The sequence below is a fragment of the Fukomys damarensis genome, unplaced genomic scaffold (genome assembly GCF_012274545.1).
Source record: "Fukomys damarensis isolate Sample0158 unplaced genomic scaffold, DMR_v1.0_HiC HiC_scaffold_19, whole genome shotgun sequence".
In the NCBI taxonomy this organism is placed as follows: domain Eukaryota; kingdom Metazoa; phylum Chordata; class Mammalia; order Rodentia; family Bathyergidae; genus Fukomys; species Fukomys damarensis.
The window spans coordinates 17967114-17984503 of NW_022900931.1; the positions used below are offsets into that span (position 1 = coordinate 17967114).

Sequence of the window (17390 nt, forward strand, 5' to 3'; positions counted from 1 at the left end):
AAAAAAAAAAAAAAAAAAAAAAAAAAAAAAAAAAGGACCAGAGATGTAGTCAAGGTAAACGCCTGCATGTCTCAGAACTTATCTTGTCATTAAGTGGCACATGACTGGTACGTAGAAGACAGCATGGGCCAAGTATGAACTAACACACACAGTTCAGGAAAAAAAAATCAGTTATGTCTGAGATGAGTGAAGACCTTTCTGGAAGAAGAGGCCTTTTAGATAGCTTTGGAAAACATACTGAATGTCACCAAGTACGTTTCTCGGTAAAGAACTGCAGTGAGAACAGGTCTAAGATCAGAAATCTGTGAAACGTGTTGTGGGAAATAAGAAACAGAGCTGGCTGGGGCAGAAGTTGAAGATACTGTGGGTAAATGAGAAATGGGACTCCAAGAAAGTACACAGCCTCAGAGGTGGAGGCCCCCTTCTTCTCTCAGAGAAGGCAAGGAGCATAAGAGAGGTGCGAAACAGCTGGATTTGGAAGAGAGCCAGCAGGAAGCCGTCAGTGGCCCCGCGTGACTGTCCTAATGTCTTTGGTGAACTGCAAGCTAAAGTCTGCTGCAGAGAGAGGCAGCTCGGAAAGAGATATCAGGAGGTGAGAGGACAGTGGTGACAGCTGAGTGGCTACTGTAGGCTTGGAAGGTCACGCTGATGAGAGGCATGGGAAAGGATCGCTAAGAACACCAGAGGGTCAGTGAAGTCTGAGACGGTCAATCTGTGGCTATGCTGTGCTACGTGTGTCTTTTTTTCCTAGTATTCAGCAGCCTGGGTACAAGCATGGTGAAGCCACGAGGTTATTTGCTACAGAAAGGTACTAAAGGGCCAGGGAAAGGAAAAAAAGAAGAAGGAGGAGGAGGAGGAGAAGGAGCTGTGATACTGGAGGTTTCAATGAGGTTATACATCAATAGCCATAAAGGTGAATGCCTGGGAAAGCTTGGAGGCTGAGTCAGTGACTGATTGAGATAATAGAGTATAATCTCAGAGGGGCACAGTTCCAGGTGGTGACTGAGTGTGAACATCCAAGAGGTTGTGCAAATGCAGTGAGAACAGATCGAGGAGTTCTGGGCTGAAACAGAAGGCAAACTGTGAACTTGGCAGTGTAAATCACATCAATGTGTGTCACACGCAAAGGTGGGATGGACTAGCAAACAGATACTAACTCCTCACTTCACGGGTCCTCTGATCGTAGATCATAGATGCGAGACGTAGAAATGCCACAGCTTCACCAGAGTATGAGAGAGAAAGACACGATCTGAAAGCAGCAGGAAAGAACTAGAAGAATACAGCGTGACTTTGTGATCTGGTGCTAGACAGAAGTGAGAGAGGGAAAAATCTCCACCCAAAAGAGAGGAAGAAGATTAACATGAATATCTTCTGCTACAATTTACACTTCCATCCCCTCTGCCTCCTACAAAATACAATCATTCTCCACCAGTAGTGTTCCACTACTTGGCTTCCAGAACTACTTTTTTGATGTTGGAAAACCAGCTGATATATAAATAAATCATTGCCCAGGTTCATATAAGGATGGGATGAATGATCACCATCCTAGTAACTGGTGACAGAGGGAAGACAGAAGCAAGTTTAAAGCTCAGTTCCAGCTCTCAGAGGGAGGGGGAAGACAGGAGATGCGAATGGGATCTAACAAGAATTCAGGTGTGTGATGCAAAGGCACTAACTCCCTGCAATGAATGCAATCATTAGGTACCACAAACATGGACTAACGAAAATTTTCAATCTCTCAGCCCCAGATAGTTGTGGTCATCAATAGCAACAAGTAAAACACAAAAGTGCATATCACACAACTCAGTGGTTCAGTCAGAAGGAACAGATACATTTAATAAAATTGAAAGCTTACAAGGACATGAATGTATTTCAATATATATCTTATGCATGAAAGAGCTGGAGCTGTAAAGGCTATGTGGGCAGGAGGGGACAGGGTGGCATAGATACAAAGGAGGATCAGGGATACAGGGAAAATCACTAGTAGCAGAGATGTAAACTGGCTTAATCACTTCAGAAAATAGTTTTCCATTGTCCAAGAAAGCTGGGGATGCCTGCATCCTGCAACTCAGTAACTACTCACAATGGATCCAAACTGGAAAATACCCCAAAGCCACGAAGAAGAGTAGAATAGATCGCTAAGTTCTGGGATATTTATACGATGGGATATCATGCAGCAATGCGAATCAATGAATTGCATGCTCCCTACAGTAACACAGATGAATTATACATGTGTAATAGTTGGCCTCAGAGAGCAAAATGCACACATGCAACACCCATTCAAACTTACAAAAAAACTAAAACCATGACTTTTTGGTGAGAAAGAGAGGCATGCATACTATGGACAGCCAAGAAAATGTAAAAGTCAAGGTGGCAAACACATGTCCAGAACAAGGCAGGAGAAGCTATGTGCTGGACATTCCTGGGGAAGCTGGCAATGTAAACATATACTTTTCTCCTGTATTCTGTATTTCACAATAAGACATATTTTTAAAAGGTAAATAAGCTATTACTACCTTGAGGGCTTTCACCATAAATAAAATATTCAGGCTTGCAGATGAGCCTGAAAGAGTGGTGGCTATTCAGAGGCACGGTAACTTCTGGGGCAAAGGTAAACAGGTCTTTAATTTCAGATTCATTTTTATTTTCGGTGTGTAAAAGGGTCAATTTTGAAAAAAATTAAAAATGGTGACAGCCTTTTTTGTTTTTTACCTTCAAAATAAAAACAAAAAGACATGCTTTTAGATCCACACTGTACTAAACCAAAAATTCCAAATAATAATTTTTAAAAGCTAGCCCCTTTTGGGCCGGGGATGTAGCTCAATGGTGCCACCACCTGCCTCATCCTAAGTTTGGTTCCTGGTGCCAAAAACAACAACAACAACAACAACAACAACAACAACAACAACAACAACAACAACAAAACCTAGTCCTTTTTTCTACTCCCTTCTATTTAGTTGTTATCCGGGTGTGTTTTGGGGACAATGATATAGTGGTTTCTTTCTAGAATCTCATTCTTAACCTTTCCTCAGCCCAGTAGGTCACACCCTGCTTGAACATTCTAACCACCTAGGAAATAGTCACAAAACACATTTTTAAAATGATGCCCAGGTCTCCTGACTACATTTTAAAAGCTTTCTGGTTGACTAATGTATAGCTAGAGTTGAGAATCACCAGAACTCTCTGTAAGATTTACATCATTTTATACTCAAAACAAGTGTCTTTAAATGGCATGTGAAGGTGGGCAAACCACAGCTCAGTGTCACTATCATCAGCCCCCAGCTACGTTCCTGTGGGTGCTTATTCTACCCAAGTTTTACGTAAGCACAAACGCCTGGGGAGACCACAAGAGACTGAGTCTGAAATCAGATCAAGGCAGTGCAGAGTACTAGGAGGCTGCACAGAAAATACAACATTGGCCTCAGCCTTTCCGGTTGGCAAACAATTACTACCTAATTGACTTCCTTAAAGATTGGATTTATAATATTGGTGTTCTCTATTCATCCATTTATGTAAGAGTAGCAAGAGGAAGCGGCTCGGATACTAGCTTCTTACAGAGATTCAAGTGAAAGCCTTCCTCTCCAATTAGAGTGATGTACTGGTGACTGAAAGGTGAGGAAAGACTGAGAAGATTTCTGCATCAGAGTACTTGTCACATGCTATGAAGACTGTGACCACTGTAAAGAGACTCTCATTGAGGACAATCACGGGTATGACTGTTAATCATGACTGTCAACTCAGTTGGCTTGAGATATGCCTAGGGAATTAGGAAAGCATACTTTTGGGTGTGTCATGGTGGGTCATGGGACGTGACCTTGGGTACTCTATGTGGCTCCTGGCCCCTTCCCTTCTGACACATTTGCCCTGTACTTGGCTGCCCAGAGCCACGGAGGAAGCAGCTTTGCTCTACCACACCCTTCTGCCATGATAGGTTTGCTCTGGAGCCAGGTTACCACGGACAGAACCCTCTGTAACCATGAACCGAACCTCTTCTCCTTTAATCTGTGGGCATCAGGTACTTTTCGCCAGCAATGAGATAACTGACTGGTACAAAGAGTAATATGTTTCCATTCATGTAAGAATCTAGGAAATAAAATAACCTTTATGGCAATATCTTCTGTCTCTGTGGGACGAAGACGTCGTGTCGATTGCTCATAGCTGTCCAGGTGGTATCTTCCAGGCTGTTTCCTGTTTATAGTTTTGGGCTGCAGCATTCCAAATAGAAAACGACACAAGTTGAAGCTTTATGGGAAAAAAAAACCTTGAGAGTTTACTAAACATTAACTCATATTGCTACTTCACTTAAATTCCCAGAAAAAGAAGTAAAGTGAATGTCATATTTCAATATTTTCAATGCTTTCCTAAAAAGCAAATAATGAAAAAATCCTGAGATCTAATTTTGAGCCTAATTTACCAGCTTCACGTGGAAAAATGAAAACATGAACATTAATACTTGCAAATGATGAAAGTTCAAGTACTGTGTTCCAAACTAGGTATTACATATTTTTCTCCAGCTATATGGATGAGTATATTTAGGGAATATAAAATTCCGTGTCCTATCAAAGAGTCAGATTAACTCAGGTTAAATTAATTCCATTTGTCAGATCCATCGGTCTTATATACATTCCACCAGTACATTATTGATTATCCTTGGAATCATCAGGAGTCTGAATCTGATATACTTATACAAATCAGATTGAGCTATGAATCCCCCAAGGATCTACTGCAGACTGGCAAAAGCAAAGGGCTTGGATTTCTGTACAAAGATGCATAGTGTTTCATAAGGAGATCCATAAATATCATAGGATGATCTAGGCTACCTCAAATGTTAAAGTGCTATTCCTAATTGACTGATTGAAGCATCCATTTGATAGATGAAGCCAGCTGTTGAGACAGTCTTCCTATAGTTTAGTAAACATAAATTAGGTCATAAGTGGAAAATTCACACTTTCTAATTTTGAGTTTAATTTCATATATATATATATATTTAATTTCATATATATATATATTTCATATATATATATATATATATATATATAGAGAGAGAGAGAGAGAGAGAGAGAGGGAGAAAGAGAGAGAGAGAGAAATTTCTAAAGAGAAGATAGAAAATTTAGTCCTGTAAATTTCCCATTTGGAAGAATTTGAAAGTTTAAAATTTGTTCCAGGAACCCAGGAAACAAATATTTCAACATAAATAATTATCTGCCTTATTTAAATATCTTATAGAGGTTATTAACACTAAATTATAATTCTTTAACACTGCTAAATTACCTAGAAAAGCAAAGGACTCTAGAATTGTGAAACTTTGAAAACAAATTCTGGCCAAGAATTACAGGTTTAGCTTTTCGAAAAAGTCCACTGAATTCTACTACGGGAATTAGGAATGTCTTCAAATAATCAGTAATTTAATCCAAACGAGATACTGTTTTTCCAATTTCTATCAATTATTGACTCAGCAGAACATCAAACTATCAAATGGTATTATTCTGGGCTTCATAAATAATACAGACAAAGCCACTAAGAAAATCAAAAGCACTATTAATGGTTATGTCACACAGAAGATACTAAGAACATTTTAACTGAAAAAAGAGAATGTGAGTGTGTGTTCAAAATTTTATTTTAGTTTTGCTTTTTATTCCCATAGCCCTGATAGAGAGCCCCAGAAGTACACTGCATGAGATGTTGCAGAAAAGCCACCGTTAGTCAAGATGTGTGTATTTAAGGATATTCTTCACCATATTTCCTATCCAAACAAGCCTATACCTATATAGCTTCACCGTCTACTTAGAGCCTTTAACGCTATAATAGTATTGCCCCCAGAGGTCCAAAAGCAATGACTTCATGCTCATCACAAAATTGAGGAGAGGGTGGGAAGAGGAGATGTGTTGACAGAGATTTGAGTTGGAGTTGCACAGATGTAATTTGAAGAGACTTTGGCTCTAGAATGTCACTAATTCTCCATGGAGATTCTACAGCCAAAACCACTTAACTCGAAACTTTTACAGAATACATAGCATCTTAAGCACTCTCAAGAAGGAGTTTCCATTAGTGTTATTTTCAAACACACAGCTTTTTTCACTCCATGTTAAAAAAGCTTGTCGTTTGTGGTTTGGCCCATCAGCAGTGATGAATGACCCCGAAAGACATCAGAAGTCCAGTCTGGTTTCAATAACCCTGAAGATATTGGGTGCATCTGAAGGGGATTCTTTTTTCTTCCAAAAGCCTTTTCTCAGTTCAATATTTCTTCTATCCCTCATCTCATACAAAAAGTCATTCAGATTCCCCTAACTCTGTGAACTCCCTCTGAATCTTCTTCCTTGAGGTCATCTCTCTCTGTTCACCCTCGTACCTCTGAAAGATGATCTAATGAGCTGCTCAGTAGACTAAGATCAAGCAACATGTTTGAGGGTACCTCTAATCAAAGAGTTGACTTTCCCACTGCCTAAAAGTGCAGAAACCCTTTAAAGCGTTCATTTCTGTACTATGTCTGCACTCATGCAATTCAGGCAAGCATTCTGAGGCACGGTTGACAGCGGTGTGGACAAACATGGATGGTAGCTCTTTCTCTGATGAGGCACAGCTGCTCAATAAAACAATTGAAAAGATTTTCTTTTTTAAGTCTGAAAAGCAAAAGAAACTGGTAACTCTAAATATAGCCAAGTGTCCATCTGAACTATTTTGAGAAGCTTTAAGCATAATGTGAAGAAAAATTTAATATATATCGACTTCCTTGTCAAAGCTCTCCAAGTTCCGCTCAACTCTGGGCAGAAGGCATGAGCACTTTTGTTGGGTCACATACAGGGCAGATATGCTCAAATTTTTCCAACCCTTACATGAATAGCTAATAATAACTTGTTGGATTCCTGTTGGATTAGCTGATTTCTACTTTACTGCTATGAAATATATATTACTTTGAAAAATTCCCTCAGACACACCCTTTTAAAACAGGGTGTATTCAGTCCCATTGGTTTAAATATTATCTAAGGTTGACAACTCATAAACTTACGTTCCAATTCTAATATCACTTCTTGGGTGCCAATAAGCATTTCAAAATCATCATAAGCAAAATATATCCTTTGATTCTTCTTCAACACCAATCTCCTCGATTCTCACACCCCTACTTCAATTAATGGCTCCACTGTCTACCAGCAGTCAAGCCAATGTCCTCGGATCCATCCTTGAGTCTTCTCCCTTCCTCATCTCCTCCTCCATCCAACATTTCAGTGAGTCTTTATTAGCTCAACATCATACATTAAATTTGATCACTTCTTCACAATGCCCACATGCAACAAAAATCTAACTGTAACATCATCATCTCTTGCCCCATGTTACTATAATGACTTCTCTGCTGACCCATTCTTTTCCCCGTTCACCTCTCCATGCAGTAACCACTGTGATCTTTTAAAAAATTAACAAAATTATTCTACTGTAACACTTTCCCATGACTTCTTTTTGCCTGTTAATAAAATTCAAACTCTTTCCATGGTCTTCAATACCCTAAATCATTGTTATTACCTTGTCTCATATTTCTTTTCTTCACAGTACTGCCCCTTTGTTCCTTAAATAAACCAAATTGATTACTACTTCAAGTTCTCTGCATTTGCCAACCCTCCTGACAAGAATGCTCTTCCTCATCTGCCTTGTCCCTTTGCAGGGCAGATACCTACTCTCTACTCAGGTCTCAGCTAAATGCTGGCTGACCAGAGGGACCTTCTGGCAAATATCTACCCTGTTTTGAATGTCCCCTTCCATCTCTAATATCCTCCTTATTTTTTTTCACACAGTGAAATTATCTTATTCTTTTGTGTATCACTTGACTCCTGCCTCAAGAAAATAGCTTGTGACATGGAAGATTTCATGTGCCTTGAACATAGTTCTATCCCTAGGTTGTGAAACAAAATATAATAAGTCTGGAAAATCAGATATATTTATATAACATGTCAATATACTATTGATTCTTTCAGACTCTGTAGATACTGAGGAAATATATGTGTCAGGGTGAATGAACTGACTACAAGGTGGATTTTAATTCTGGTTTTGTCCCTTTATGATCTTACAACTTTGTTCAAATTGCTCAAGCATGCAAACTTAACATGTTCAGCTGAAAATAAGAACAAAGTATTATATTAAATGGACCAAAATATATAATGCATCAGAAAACATGCTTTAAACTAAAAAGGCATTATATAACTAAAAGATAAGAATATGGAACAGTAGTAGTAGGCTTATTGTATTTAAAAAAAAGCTTGGAGAAAGTAAACTCTGAATCACCTTTTGAAATTGAACATGTAACATCCCTTTTGGGATAATTCTTTTATGATTTATAAGAACAAATCATATATTTGTTTGTTGGTTTTAGAGTTTTATAGGAGCAGATGGCAATTTCTCCTTGTATAGATTAAATGATAAAGCTTATGATCTCTTCTGATTGTGGCCATATTAAGTCATCCATTCTGTTGAGACTGACCCCTTACAGATCTCATAGCAAGAAACTGACTTACAACTCCTGTGTGTTTCTTACACGATTCAAAAGGCAGAGAACCTTCACCGGTTCGCCAGCTGTCATCACCTATCTCGTCACTCAGGAGAAACTCATTCAGCTTTTGAACGCTGCAAAATACAAAGAAACAAACACAGAATAAGGATCAGCAATAGAATTGCCACCAACAAAAATTCTACTTGTACAAGCAAACCTTCACCCTACTAGGTATCCTGGTGAGCAGGCTGTTTCTGAGAGCTCCTTTTCCATACTATCTGGAAATCAGCTAGTTGTCAAACATCCTGAATTGCGGAGGACTTGATGGTTCTTAGGACATAAGGTTTTTAGTATTACTAACACTAGAAAAATCTCAGGAAAACCACCAGGACATTTGTCATCCTAAACTCAGTGTAAATTCCTTCACATTTTTTTTTTTTTTTTGCAATTACATTTCTTGTCAAAGATGGAAGAGTTGGATAGAAGCTTAGAATAGGATGGTAACAAATAATAATAATACCAATGAAAGAGATATTCTTACAATTGTTTAGAGGGGAATTGAGGTGTAGCTAACTAATCTGTCTAAAATCATTTTATCATGTAACTAAGAGTATACATGTTAACAATATCCAGAAGTGCTTCAGGAACATGTGATAGTTTCTAAGCTTCTACTCTGGAAGAATAGTTTTTAAATGTTCTTTACTATGGTCTCCTTGGGCCAGGCCAAGATACTTTGGCCCATATCTCTCAAACTAATTTTCTCAAACAGTTCTCATAGGATGAGGAGCAAAAATAAGCAAAAAAAAAAAAAATCAATAATACGGTCATCCTCCTATCAGTAAAATAACACACTAAAAACAATTCAATAAAGTGGCAAAGGAAAAGAAATGCTCTCAGTGGATAATGCATCGATTGTAGGGAAGCACTGCCTTTGATGGAATGCTAGAAAATAGATACTCAAAGGAAAAACTCTATTTTTACATTTTTAAAATTTCCTTTGAGATTTAGGGAAGTTCAGTGCCTCTAAATAGGTCTGGTAAGTTTTTGTGACATGCTAATAAAATAAATTTAGTTCAGCTCGTTGCTCAAGATCTTTAGAACTTTGCCTCTGTGGGGTCAGAACACAAAGGCAGATAACCCGCTCTGGAGCAGTCTAACAATTAGCTTCTAAATTGCTCTTCCAGGGAACTAAACGAGGGAATTGTTTAAGAAGAGCTTTGATGTGTAAAAGAGCTCTGTTAGTCTTCCTCGGCAAAGTCTGACCATAAAGACTTCAAAGACACAGCAATGGAGGTGCCTTAAGAAATGGTATTTTATTGGCCTCAAAGAGCAGATACTCCAGACTGTACTGGTTATTCTGCTCTTTCGTTTTGAGGGGTTGTGGTTTTGAGGAGCACAGCTTTGTCAATGAAAGGCACACTTTTTAACAACCTCATGCTAGACCACGGAACATACAGTGGCTAACCTCCTCTGCCTTTGTAGCTTCAAGTCCTGCAGTGCCTGGCACACACTGCCCTGTGAATGCTTGTTCAATGAATCGAAGAAATAGACTAATGATTCAGATGTTAAAGTTGGTTGGTTCAGTTCTCCATTTCACTGTTGTAGTATATACGCAGATCTTCCTGAAATTTTTATGGAATAAGTGAGGGCCATTCTTGCCAAGCATGAGAAAGCAATGATCTGTCAGGTTAACTGACAGTAGAGAGAGCTATTCAAAAGTGTAACTCCCCTTTCGGAACTTCAGTAACAATGAATATAGATGGACCTCTAATACCAGCCCTTTTCTAAACCTCTCCTCTCCTCTTCCTAAGGCTCACTGGTCAAAGATTCCTTCGCATTCCTATTCTGTCATTGCTTTATTAACTGTTAGTTACTATCTTTGATGTGACACTATGAACTCAAGAGCAAAGATTTTCATTTTCAGAATTTAGCTCAATATCTAAAACATAGTAATTCCTCTAGAAATGTCTAGTGAATGAATAAGTGGATAATACAAAGAGCATTTCTTGTTCATTTGAGTTCCTTTCAGGAATCATACAGGCAAAACAATTATGGAACATGCACAAACCCTGTCCAAGGGTGCAGCAATTTCTACCACTTTGCCAGGGTTATAATTTTAAAATGCAAATATATTCATGGAACAATCTTTTTCTTAAGATAACAAATGGCATCTTTGCCTTTCATCATCTTTTATCGTTTAAAAGCTGATCAGTGTTTTTCACCTAAAAGCTGATCAGTATTTTACATTTCATCTTTATTCCCAAGTACTTTCTATATCATAATCTTTTTTTTCACCAACACAGAAATACTTTTTTGTCCCTTTAACATACTGAGAGTTCTCATCTCTTTACTTTACTCATCCCTTTCCCTTGCTTTTTTGCTCTCTCTGATAAAATGTTTTTCCTTTTTCCTCCAACAGACAGAGTCTAACTTACTCTTTACAAGTCTAGGAAAGAGCTACTGCTTCCTTCACCTTCATATTTATGGGCCCATGGTATTCTGTTGTACAGCTTTATATCTTTTGTTTGTTGATATGTTGGTTGATTGGTTTGAGACACTGTCTCACTATATAGCACAGGCTTTCCTCGAATTCATGGAAATTCTCCTGCCTCAGCCTTCAGTGCTGGGATTCCAGAGACACATCACTATGCTCAGCCAGCCTATTGTATAGCTTTATAACAACATATTGAAACCATCTGCCTTTCCTGGTCTCCCCAACAAGACTGGGAGCTCTTTATGCGTTTCGAGCTTTCACCTTTTCCATTACTAATGCCTAGCAATGTATCTGAAGCAAGAGAAATGAATACAGACCCAACAAAGATGCTCTCAAGAATGGAATGGAAGCGAGCAAAAGGCTGGTAAATCAGTAAAAGAGAAAACTGTAAAAATACCTAAAAAATCTAGACAATATTCTGGATACTTTTATGGATTTTCTTGTTCCTCAACCGCTATTAGCAAGTGCAATTATTAGGTTCATTTGACAAGTGAAGATGCCAAGACCCCCAAAAAACATGCTTGAGGTTGAACCACGATCACCCTCTGGCCAGAATTTGCAAACAGGTGTATTTGACACTAGTCAATTTGCTATGCTGCCCCCATTCCCTTTATAGTTCAGTATTTTACTAACTTCTCATTTGTTTAGATTATTGTCAAAAGAATTTAATATTTTAGTTATTTATTCATGCCACTTTCTGGCTTGTTAAATTTTATTCTGTGTGTTTAACATACACTATGTGTGTGAGTATACAGAAGAGGTGCTGTATTAATTAGGAATCATTGATTTTGTTGTTGAAAGACAAGGTCTCACAATGTAGTCTAGGCTGCAATTATATATATATATAATATATTATAAGAATTATGAATTTTGTAAACTAAAATACTGAGAGAAAACCAAAATGTAAGTATGTTGTATGACAAATTTCAGTAACAATGTATCTACTGAAGGTAATGCAGCAGGTCAGACAAGCACAGATTCTCTTGGAAGGTACATAGGAGTAAGGACATGAGGGTATTTCCCAACAAAATGAGGGATTTATTTTTTTCCTTTAACAAATAACATCTTTTTTTTTTTTTTTTTTTTGTACCAGGGATCAAACTTGGGTCCTTGTGCTTGCAAGGAAGGTGGTGGAACCACTGAGGTAAATCCCTGGACCAGACAAATAACATCTTTGACATAGATACTACATTAGACACCAAATACCACATGCCTATATTTAAATTATCTGTAAGGAATACAATATCTTTTCCTCTAGAAAAGCCAAACACATAAATTTTTTCCTAATAATGCAAAGTGGAGAAGGTAATCATCCTAAAAAAAAAAACAAAAACAATTCTTATTCAAGTATTTAAATTTTTAAAATAGTACTGAATTTTCTTCTATCTTTCTTGCAAATATGGACTACAATGCTACATCACAGAATGTCCAGGAAGCTCAGATGGTGTGGGGTGCCATGGGTTGTGAGGAGACAAGAAGCCAATATGATTCAGGTTTGAAAAAAAGAGCAAACATGATTCAGGTTCTTTGCCACATTCATTGGGTAGGAGTATATAATAAAATATACAGGGGATATTTTAAGTAGATACTTTTTATTTTTATATTTATTTTTCTATTTTATATTCAATATATTCCATTTTATATCTCTTCATTGTATAATATCTTGGGTATATTTTATTATATATTACACACTATGTATTACATGCAATATATTATATATGAAATATACTACACATATTATACAATATATTACACATGACATATTATACATATATATACATATATATGTATATATATGTAGCTCCCATTCAATGAATGCCACAAAGACAACTTTAGCTAATGATCTAAACGTTTTCTAGAGAAAGCATAGAATTTTCCTGAAGTAGAGAATTTTACACGGAATGGCGTTTTCTTCCAGTAGGGAAGAGTCCAAGTTTCCTAGGTACATGTACGAAGCACATTTAGGAATATGGCTTCAGCCCATTCTAACCCACCAAATTTCTGAATGCATTTAAAAATGCAGTGAAGAATTTAAGACTTCTACAGTCCTAAAAAGGAGATCTCAAAATCAGCTGACCAAAGCCTCTGATTATAAACAAACCGCTGGATTCACTGTGGGCCAACTGGCACCAAAGACTGGTCACGGGTTCCCAGGCATGGAAGAAAATGTCCAGCCCAGTCAAGACTGGGAAAATGCTTACTTGGGTTCCCAGAACTGGCACACAGTGGGAAAAATGACTGGCTTTCTCTGTTGATCAGCCATCTCTGTAGGACCCGCAAATCAACCGCTGCAAGTCATTTTAGAGAAGCAAGCTTTTAAAAGCAGATTCCACTTGGCCTATGGCTTTTGAAACCTGGAACTGAGCCCTAAGAACAAACTGGTCTTTATCAAACTGGCAAATGCCTTTTCCCTGAAATGTACAGCAGGGAGAGCGCTGTGCAGAAATACACAGGGGATTTTATCTGCCCTCTGCTACAGTAGGATTTACTACAGCAGAAATGTGTCCTATGGATTCAGGGAAAACCCCTAGATTGTACTGTTTTCAAAACCCACTGAAAGTTCTTTTGATGTACAGTTTCAGAGGAATTATCTGTTAAAAGCTATCAACTACTTTTTATCTCCCCTTGCAGTACAAAATCACATTCCAATTAATAGCGCAACCATGAAAGGGATAGCTGTTAAATGGGGAAAATGAAAATAAGGACCAAAATAGCAGACTCTGGCCATTTATCACGTTTATTGTTTGAAGTATCGTTCCTTCCAGAGCACTGCCTAATTTGGAAGCAGTGCTACACAGTGCAGTCATGGACCAATATGCAAGGGCTTCAGAAGGCAGAACAATAAGAAAAGAAAACAGAGCAGATGAGGCCAGAGGGCCTGGGCTTTCCACTGAAGCAAGCTTCTGAAATGCTACTAATGACCTCACTCAGAGAACAGGATGGAAGCTATGTCATGACACCATCATAGCCTAGCAGAACTTCATTCACAACAGGACAGTGTTTATGCATTTTCATTTTAGCGGGCCTTAACCATTGGTAAGTCAATGTGAAATATTGCCTAAAACTGGAGACTCTGGTGTTTTGAATATTAAATACTCATTTTTTTCATTAATATATAATAGATACTGGAAAAATTATGTCATTCGAAGACAATTACTACAGACATTCTAGATTGCTGTCAATAGCGACATCCTATTTCATATATTTAAGGCACGGGTTCTCCTATTTTCCTTTAGTGATGCAATATTTAGGCATTTCTTTAAAAGGTCAGATAAATGATGATGAATGTTCAGGAAACATTTTTGAGGTTTTATAAGCTTTGTAAAGAGCATATAACCAAAAGCAAAATAGTACTCTGAAGCCTTTTTGTTTTTAATAGATTCTAAGGCACTGGTAGGTCATGATACACACAATGTAGAGGTAGACATGGTCTGGTAACATATTTATAGAATACAAATAAAAATGGCAGGGGAAGGGCCATTATCATCTCATGTCTATTACATAGCTGTACATTATGGAAATTTTTCAATGAAACAAATCTATTGATTGGGAACACTATGCAAGCATACTTAAATGAGCACAATACTAGAAATTTTTGGCAAGCCTTTCCATTTTCAGAGACTATAACTTTAAAGTTTCTTTTTTCATGGTAAACTAAATTTAAAACAGAATGTATGTGTTGGTATAAAAATTTTCTGTCACTGTGAGGCACATATAAATTGGCAAGGTTTCAATGGAAAACATTATGTCCCTATCATAAATAATCCCAACTATATAGATACTGTTTGACCTTCTACCATTTCAGTGCCAAACAACAATGCTATATTCTTTAAAAACCCTAAAGATGTGTGTACTACTAAAACTAGTATCATAACTTCTAAAATTGGACTTAAGGAAACCATCAGAGAAAAGTGCAAAGATATTTACTTCATTATTATGTATATTAAGTAGAAATGTTCTAAATATCCCATAAAAAGGCAATTCATAAATTAATATATTCCAAACAATGTTCTATCACATTGCCAGTCATGAGAAAATAATGAAAACAATAAGTGAAATAAAGAGTCAAAAGCTACATAAATTCAACATCTTTATTTTACAGTAGTTATTATTATATGAAATAAAGGACTGAAAGTTCACATACCAAAATCTTAGCAATGGTCATCTCTGGGTAGTGATGTGAATGCTCTTTTTTACTTTTCCAAATGTACCACCAGGACGCACATATTATTTCTACAATCAGTAAGACAGCACTCCGGAGATTTCAGTGCATACCTTACGATAGCTTTGACGGCGAATCTGACCACCGTGGAGAGCAGGAACAGCGGGGTGACGAGGATGTGGAAGAGAGACAGAGAGGCAAAGGCCTCTGCAGGCTTGAGGTGGTGGCTGCTGGCATAAGCATGGGTCACAAATGTCTGCACAAAGAAAGGGCTGCTTTAGAAAAAGCCAGAGACAGTCTCTACATTAATTTTTACAAACCTAACCCTCGCAGCTCCCTCTGTGCCCATAGGTCCATAGCAACTATGGAAACAACTCCTTTATCCAAAACACCTTACCTAACGCCACACTTACTATTGGTGCATTCTTAATGCTGGAAAAGTCACCCTAGCAGGAAACTGATAAGAAAGTCAGGACAGATGCTATACACAGAATAAGAAACCGACTTCTGTCAAATTACTAAGCAGGGAAATAACTAGATGGAGAACTCACAGTTCTTCACAGCCAGTCAGGCCTTTGCAATCAACAATACTTTAATATTCTAAGAGAAAAGGGAATGTTCTGTTACTTAAGTGTCCCTACTGCAGATTACTAACCTGCACACAGAAATGTGAAGACTTAGTCACATTTCTAAAAATAATGCCAGTGGCTGTGTCTGTCCTTTAGTGTAAAATATAACCTAATTATTTACCATTTTCCAGTTGTCGATCTAGCACCATGATGTAAAAATGTATGGAAAACAGGTCACTGAGATTAAAACAGTTACTTTTCAACTATTCTTAGTTCTTCTCCCTGGGTGCATTTGCCATTGTTTGAGGATATTTTTCATTGTCATGACTGGGAGTAGATAGAGGCCATGAAAGCTGGAAAACACCCTAATGCTAGGATACCCTGTGATGATGAAAAAAAATTATCTGGCCAAGGTGTTCATTGTGTCATGAAAGAGAAATCCTGGTCTAGAAAAAGTGCAATGGAAACTGCCAAGAAGGAACAACAGAAATGAAGCAATATATACTACCACCCACATGTTCTTTTTCATAAATCATTTATACACACTGACTTGCTCCCATTTCTAAAAGCAAGAGAAAGCATCTTACAGCAAGAACGGCTGCTATGGGAATTGCTGCATTCATGAAGACTGTGAAAGAAATAAAATATATTAGTTTCATTGAACTATGAAAAAGTTTTCAGTAATTCTAATTAATCATCTATTATTACTTTATCTTTCCTTGGAGACAGGAAGGACAAAATGCATTGAACAGTGTTTTTTTTCTGGAGTCCACACGTACTCCCAGTTGGTATCCCCTTGTCTCTATGGTTATATAACTCCCATGTGGCTATACGAGTTCCCACACATTAGTCTGAAGCAGAAACTATTTCTCTTCATTGAAGAATTATAGGGTTCTTTTTTTGTAAGGAAATCTTACCAACAACAGAACTTGGAGAAAATAATTCTTTTTATGCAAATCATAACATTTAATATGTGTTCATTCTTTTTTGATTTTTTTCTTAATTTATGAAAAAATAAAACAAATTTTCATAAGCGAACAATAAGATAAAACAATGATTATTACAATATATTGTTATCTTCAAAGTAGTTACTCAATACAAGGCATAAATCCAAAGATTCTTACAAAAATGAAACAGCACATGCTTTCTTTTCAACAAACTAATATCAACTGTAGTTTAAATTAAACAAGTTAGCTTATATATTGAAATATTTTTAAAATAACAAAATATATGATATGGGGAAGTATGAACTTCTCCCTGTTTTCTATTTAACCCTCTTCTATTTGACTTTAAAATCTATAGTTTGTTTGGTCCACCAAGCTACTTTAAATATGTAAAAATCAGGTCACACAGAAATTAAAAATGAGAATTTGATATTGGGTCAAGACTGTTTTCCAGCAGTGATATCAAGGTTCATTTCTGAACCTTTTAGTCACTAAAAACTTCTTATCTTCGGCCTTCTGCTTATTTAAATATATCTCTGAGAATATAGTTCATTATCACTTGATGAATATTGCATACACAGCTAAAACAAGGGGAAAAATCGATATTTTTCTTTAAAATATGATGGTTAAAAAGTCATATGGGCCGGGGATTTAGCTCAGCAGTTTGGTGGCCTGCCTTGCAATTGCAAGGACCAGAGTTCAATTCCCGGTACCAAAAAAAAAAAAAAAAAAAAAAAAAAAAAAA

General features: G+C 37.2%; 1 protein-coding gene across 1 annotated transcript in view; it reads right to left on the reverse strand.

The window, feature by feature from the left end:
* Abcc9 (ATP binding cassette subfamily C member 9) overlaps positions 1 to 17390 on the reverse strand; it is a 142774-nt gene that overhangs the window by 91434 nt on the left and 33950 nt on the right. The window contains exons 13-16 of the mRNA XM_033766278.1: positions 16289 to 16329; positions 15246 to 15388; positions 8502 to 8610; positions 4101 to 4205 (exon numbers count right to left, since the gene is read on the reverse strand). Coding sequence (XP_033622169.1) covers positions 4101 to 4205; positions 8502 to 8610; positions 15246 to 15388; positions 16289 to 16329 — 398 coding nt within the window. The remainder of the gene's footprint in view (positions 1 to 4100; positions 4206 to 8501; positions 8611 to 15245; positions 15389 to 16288; positions 16330 to 17390) is intronic.